Source organism: Choloepus didactylus, chromosome 13, assembly GCF_015220235.1.
Source record: "Choloepus didactylus isolate mChoDid1 chromosome 13, mChoDid1.pri, whole genome shotgun sequence".
Taxonomy (NCBI): domain Eukaryota; kingdom Metazoa; phylum Chordata; class Mammalia; order Pilosa; family Megalonychidae; genus Choloepus; species Choloepus didactylus.
Genome location: NC_051319.1, coordinates 37,294,348 through 37,301,612, shown reverse-complemented (window position 1 = coordinate 37,301,612; position 7,265 = coordinate 37,294,348). Strand labels below are relative to the sequence as shown.

Genomic DNA, 7,265 nt, shown 5'->3' with positions numbered 1-7,265 from the left:
TTTAAGTATTTAAGGTGATCTGATCCTTACTGGCTCTTCTGAATAATGCTGTATGATATCAGCCTATTATAATCTGTACACAGCCTGAACTGTCTGCCTTGACCAATAATGTTTGCATCTCCTATTTATTACAGAGTGTGTTCTTCCCTGAGGATAAAGTCTTTCCCACAAACTATCCTTTGGTAATACCACCAGAGACAAACTACTACGCAGCTTGATGCCCCTTTGTCTAAATAATTAACCTTTTGCACCCCCCACTCCCTTGACTAAAGGGGAAACTGAGACATGACTGGGCTTGCTCATCTCCAGCAGCTCATGTGACTACTGCAGCGGTGGCAGAACAACTTAAATATCAACATGAAGCAATGATATCTGAGAACAAAAGAACGTTTGCCAACTAACTGTCATCACAATTTCAAGTGATTGTATAAGCAGAAACCAGCTGCAACAGACCTATGTGTCAGCCAGCTATAAGAATGCTTTCTTCTGATACTGTTTACTTACAGGCAGTTTTAGTGTAGATTATTTAAATTATATCTGCACATCAATGAATATTCAAGTGAAATAAAAATGAGTGAAGCCCCCAGATTCTTTGTTGGGCCTGAAGATACAGAAATAAATCCTGGAAATTATCGACATTTCTTCCACCATGCAGACGAAGAAGATGATGACGAGGATGACTCTCCACCAGAAAGGCAGATTGTGGTTGGAATATGTTCCATGGCAAAGAAATCCAAATCCAAACCAATGAAAGAAATTCTTGAACGGATCTCCTTATTTAAATATATCACAGTAGTGGTATTTGAAGAGGATGTTATTTTGAATGAACCAGTGGAAAACTGGCCTTTGTGTGATTGTCTTATTTCATTCCATTCTAAAGGATTTCCACTGTACAAAGCAGTTGCCTATGCAAAACTCAGGAATCCATTTGTAATCAATGACTTGAATATGCAGTATCTCATTCAAGATAGGAGAGAAGTGTATAGTATTCTTCAAGCTGAAGGTATTTTACTTCCCCGTTATGCAATTTTGAATCGTGACCCAAATAATCCCAAAGAATGTAATCTGATTGAAGGGGAAGATCATGTGGAAGTAAATGGGGAAGTTTTTCAAAAGCCCTTTGTAGAAAAGCCAGTAAGTGCAGAAGATCACAATGTTTACATTTATTATCCAACATCTGCAGGTGGTGGAAGTCAAAGACTCTTTCGAAAGATTGGCAGTAGAAGTAGTGTGTATTCCCCAGAAAGCAATGTACGAAAAACAGGCTCATATATATATGAAGAGTTTATGCCTACAGATGGTACTGATGTTAAGGTTTATACGGTGGGTCCAGATTATGCCCATGCAGAAGCTCGAAAATCTCCAGCACTTGATGGCAAGGTGGAACGAGATAGTGAAGGAAAAGAAGTAAGATATCCTGTTATTCTCAATGCACGAGAGAAATTAATTGCTTGGAAAGTCTGCCTTGCTTTTAAGCAAACAGTTTGTGGCTTTGATTTGTTACGGGCCAATGGACAGCCTTATGTCTGTGATGTCAATGGTTTCAGTTTTGTGAAAAATTCCATGAAGTATTATGATGATTGTGCAAAAATACTTGGCAACATTGTAATGCAAGAGCTTGCTCCACAATTTCATATTCCCTGGTCGATACCCTTAGAAGCTGAAGATATTCCGATTGTACCAACTACATCTGGAACTATGATGGAACTTAGATGTGTCATAGCAGTCATACGTCATGGGGATCGAACACCAAAACAAAAAATGAAAATGGAAGTGAGGCATCAAAAATTTTTTGATCTTTTTGAAAAGTGTGATGGATATAAATCTGGGAAATTAAAACTCAAAAAACCAAAACAATTACAGGAAGTGTTGGATATTGCACGACAACTTCTTATTGAGCTTGGGCAAAATAATGATTCTGAAATTGAAGAAAATAAGTCAAAACTTGAACAACTTAAGACTGTATTAGAGATGTATGGCCATTTTTCTGGAATAAATCGTAAGGTCCAATTGACTTATCTCCCTCATGGTTGTCCTAAAACATCTAGTGAAGAGGAAGATAGCCGAAGAGAAGAACCCTCTTTACTTTTGGTTCTAAAATGGGGAGGAGAACTAACCCCTGCAGGCAGGGTCCAGGCTGAAGAACTTGGAAGAGCTTTCAGGTGTATGTATCCTGGAGGTCAAGGAGATTATGCAGGATTTCCTGGTTGTGGTTTACTTAGATTACATAGTACCTACCGACATGACCTCAAAATATATGCCTCTGATGAGGGACGAGTCCAGATGACTGCTGCTGCTTTTGCAAAGGGACTCTTAGCTCTAGAAGGAGAGCTTACCCCCATCTGGTTCAGATGGTAAAAAGTGCAAATATGAATGGTCTTTTGGATAGTGATAGTGACTCTTTGAGCAGTTGTCAGCAACGAGTGAAAGCAAGACTTCATGAAATACTTCAAAAAGACAGAGATTTTACTTCTGAAGATTATGAAAAGCTTACTCCATCTGGAAGTATTTCTCTTATCAAATCAATGCATTTAATTAAAAATCCTGTGAAGACTTGTGACAAAGTTTACTCCTTGATTCAAAGTTTGACTTCTCAAATCAGACATCGAATGGAAGATCCCAAATCATCAGACATTCAGCTTTACCATAGAGAGACATTAGAGCTTATGCTACGTAGATGGTCCAAGTTGGAAAAGGACTTTAAAACAAAGAATGGAAGATACGACATTAGTAAAATCCCTGACATATATGACTGTATAAAATATGATGTCCAGCATAATGGTTCCTTGAAATTAGAAAACACAATGGAATTATATAGACTTTCAAAGGCATTAGCAGATATTGTTATTCCTCAGGAATATGGTATAACTAAAGCTGAAAAGCTGGAAATTGCCAAAGGATACTGTACACCTCTAGTTAGAAAAATTCGCTCAGACCCTCAGAGGACACAAGATGATGACACTGTAAATAAACTCCATCCTGTGTATTCCAGAGGAGTCCTTTCCCCTGAACGTCATGTCCGTACGAGGTTGTATTTCACCAGTGAAAGTCATGTACATTCTTTACTATCAATTCTTCGCTATGGTGCCTTATGTGATGAATCAAAGGATGAACAGTGGAAACGAGCTATGGATTATTTAAATGTTGTCAATGAACTCAACTATATGACTCAGATTGTTATCATGCTTTATGAGGATCCTAACAAGGATCTTTCCTCAGAGGAACGCTTTCATGTTGAATTACACTTTAGTCCAGGAGCCAAAGGATGTGAAGAAGATAAAAATTTACCATCTGGCTATGGATATAGACCAGCTTCCAGAGAGAATGAAGGCAGGCGATCTCTTAAAATTGATAATGATGATGAACCACATACTTCTAAAAAAGATGAGGTTGATCGAGCTGTGATTTTGTTCAAACCTATGGTATCAGAGCCAATTCATATACACAGGAAATCTCCACTTCCAAGATCTAGGAAGATAGCTACAAATGAAGTTGTATCTGAAAATGCTAATTACCTGAGGACACCAAGAAATCTTGTGGAACAGAAACAGAATCCTGTAGGGTCTCACTGTGCGGGACTGTTTAGCACCTCTGTGCTCGGGGGTTCTTCAAGTGCACCTAACCTACAGGATTATGCTCGTACTCATCGTAAAAAGCTGACCTCTTCTGGCTGCATAGATGGCTTCGAATTGTATTCCATGGTGCCATCTATTTGTCCTCTAGAAACTCTTCACAATGCCCTGTCTTTAAAGCAGGTGGATGAATTTCTTGCTTCCATTGCTTGTCCGTCAAGTGAAGTTCCACGGAAGACCCCTGAAATTTCCTCTACAGCGTCACATTCCAGTCCAGCAGTGAGAAGAAAAATATCTTTAAATACATATACACCTGCAAAGATCCTCCCAACACCATCAGCTACCTTAAAGAGTACTAAAGCAAGCAGCAAAGCAGCCACCAGTGGACATTCTAGTGCAGTTGTTCCTAACACCTCATCTCGGAAAAAGAGTGTAACTAGCAAAACAGAAGTATATGAACACAAAAAATCCTCTGGGAAGAAGAAATGAAATCTTAGCAGAAGCTAGAGCTTCTTATACTTATAAAAATCACGTGTTCAATAGAAAAAGACCCATAATAAACCTTGATTGAAAATTATCAAAGCAAGTAAAAAAAAAATAAAAAATAATTAAGCTCTTAGAATTCTAGTTTACAATAGTGACCCAGACAACAATAAGAATATTGCCTGCTGCCAATCTTGAGAAATACATCTATCTAATTGAACCCAGTCCTTGACAATGCCACTCAGACTCAAATCTTAATCCACCCACTGGCAGCTGGTAGCTAGGTTGCAAGTAACATAAGTAAGTAAGCAAGCAAATAAATAAATAGTGACTTGTTCATTCCTCTCAAATCAATCAAAGTCTTATCAAAGGCACAACAAATGGTGCTCCAATTTTTGTCACATAAAATAACAATTTACTATCTCTCACATTTCTATGAGTTAGCTGGAACAATCAGAAAGATTTTGCTTAGAATTTCTCATCTGTGGCATTCAGAAAGGACCTGGGGTTAAAGTAATCTAAAGGCTCTGTTGAACTGAATGTCCAAGACGGCTCAGTCACATGGCCAGTTATTGCTACTGGAGGTAGGCTGAGAGATCAGCTGAAGCTGTTAGCTAGAGCCTCCACACATGGCCTGTACCCATGGCTTAGGCTTTTAACAATATGATGGATTCATTCCAAGAGTAACTGTTGCAAGAAATCAGAAGTAGCAGCTGCCAGTCTTGAGGTGTAGGCCCCAAAATTGGCACAGCATCATCCCTGCCATGTTCTGTTGTCAAAGCAGTCACAGAGCTCACCCTGATTCAAAGAAAGGGACTATAGTCTCCACTTCTCCATGAAGAAGTGTCTAAGAATTTGTGGACAACTTTGATCTGTCACATATGTCTACTCACTCTCTGGAGATGTAAGGAACAGCAAAGAGATCATTAAAACTCCTTCTTTTTAGTATTACTACATAATTAAACCAAAAGTGACATATTTCAGAACAAAGAAATTGTTTCTAGATGACTTCAAATGAAGTTCATCTGGCCTCCAAGAAATTAAAAAAGTCTTGTTATGATTATTACTTCGTAAGTTATGGACCTCTCTCTAAAAGAAGCAAGAGCTTGATAATTAAACTGAGATCCTAAGGTAGCAATGTATATAAAAAATAAAAACTTAATGGTTAAATTCACAATATTCCAAATTGTAAGGAAAGAAAAAGTGAACAAGTCTTTCATAAAAAGGCAGCAAGGATAAATTTTAATTAATATATCAGCTACCACCTATTCATCATTCAAAATGAATTTTATAGAAAGAGAATCTAAATTTCCCCAAAGATATTCCAATTAAACACAAAATATTTGTCAACAAAAAGGCACTGTGGTAGAGACAGGCTGCTTGCCAATCCCATTTTCTCTTTTTGGGTGTTTTAGTTTCCTAGCTGCTAAAACAAATACCACACAATGGGTTGGTTTACAAAATGGGGATTTATTGGCTCATGGTTATGAGCCTAGAAAAGTCCAAAATCAAGGCATCAGCAAGGTGATGCTTTCTCCCTGAAGGCTGTGGCATTCTGGGCTGGCTGCTGGTGGTCCTTGGTCCTTGGCTTTTCCGTCACAGGGCAATGCACGTGGCGGCATCTTCTCCTTTCTCTTCTGAGTTCTGTTGACTCTAGTTTCTGGCTGTTCCCCATGACTTCTCCTTCTGTGCCCAATTTCTTTTGCTTATGAGGACTTCAGGTATAATGAATTAAGGCCCACCCTCTTTCAGTTTGAGCATACAGTAACTAACAACATCTTCAAAGGTCCTATTTGCAGATGGGCTCACACCCACAGGGCCATGGTAGAGACCTGAACATGCCTTTTGTAGGGGACATGATCCAATCTCCAACACTGGGCTTTGGAAAGACTACACATATCCTACCTCTCTTGCAGTTAGTTTGGGGCTACATGATTGGTTTCCGGCCAATAGAATGTGTGCAAAACTAATGTACACCACTTCCAGAATGGTCTCTTAAACAACCTGTGTGATCCTACATGCTTTCTCTCTTTGCTGGTTAACTAGGCAGATGGAAGAGATTCAGTGGAGGACTCCTAAAAGCCTCAAAGTGTCAACAGAGATATGCCATCTTCTGGTAGCGATTTTCCCTGACCACATTTGACATGAGCAAGGAAAGGAGTCCTTTGTTGTGCCAAGCAAATGAGATTTGCTTGTTACAGTCACTAGCATTAAATAAACCAATTAATAGGAAGTAAAATTCGTTTATCTCATCCTCATCCTAAAAGAGACACTGTAGTCACTTTCTTTGGAAGACTTTATATACTTTAGAAATTCAAAGTTGACAGGCACCATGACGTCATCTCCTGACCTATTGCTGTTATGCCAGTAACCACACACTACCATCAATGAATGGAACACTTAAAAACGCCCTGATCACAGCAACTTAGAGAAATATACATTGTAGAAAGCAGGAGAGCTGAATCCTGTGTTGCTATGACAACAAGAACCTAATTCCATTTCAAAAGGATCACCAACTCCTGTATGAAAAATAAACTTCTCTTCCAAGCAAGGTTTTAAAAATGTTGTATGGAGGAGAGGAAGTATTGAACAACTCACTCAAATAACTGATTATATCCTTTAATATCAACTGTCACCAATAATAAAAAGTCACTTTGGTTTCTTCACATGTCCCTAAAATGTGAAAACCAATAATAGAATGAAACTCCCAGATAGCCTATCATTTTCTCTGCCAGGGAATAAAGTAGCTTTTGCTTGAGTGGTAACAATCATGAAATCTCAGTAGTTTCCTCAGAATGAAATGCTTTGATCTAATAAACTAACCTTAATAATAAACCTCCAATACCAGACGTCTTCATGTTTTAAATAAATACTTGAACATCTTTGAGATTATGTGATGCTAAAGTTCTTTGAGGATGTGTGATGGTAGTGTTATAGATATAGATCATTTTTGAATTGTAAATAACCCTGAAGATCATTTAGTCCAACTTCTTTGTATTATAATTTAGAAAACTGAAACTCAAAAATACTGAGTCAACCAAAGCCACAAGTATAGTTACTGCTATTTTGTACTATTATAATATTTTTATGCTATTACATTGTTTATACTATTTTTATACTGAACAATATTTTCTCTTAAAAATAATTGAAGTATCAATACTTTCAGCAATTACTTTACAAAGCTTATATGGTCTATACTGTAATCTCCAG

General features: G+C 37.9%; 1 protein-coding gene across 1 annotated transcript; it reads left to right on the top strand.

Annotated features, from left to right (window-relative positions):
- Positions 1–304: 304 nt before the first annotated feature.
- Positions 305–4,149, top strand: LOC119507964 (inositol hexakisphosphate and diphosphoinositol-pentakisphosphate kinase 2-like). Its single transcript, XM_037801323.1, is given in 3 exon segments — positions 305–2,338; positions 2,341–3,562; positions 3,683–4,149. Coding segments are annotated over 3 exon segments (3,369 nt in total). The 5' UTR covers positions 305–570; the 3' UTR covers positions 4,062–4,149.
- Positions 4,150–7,265: the final 3,116 nt, after the last annotated feature.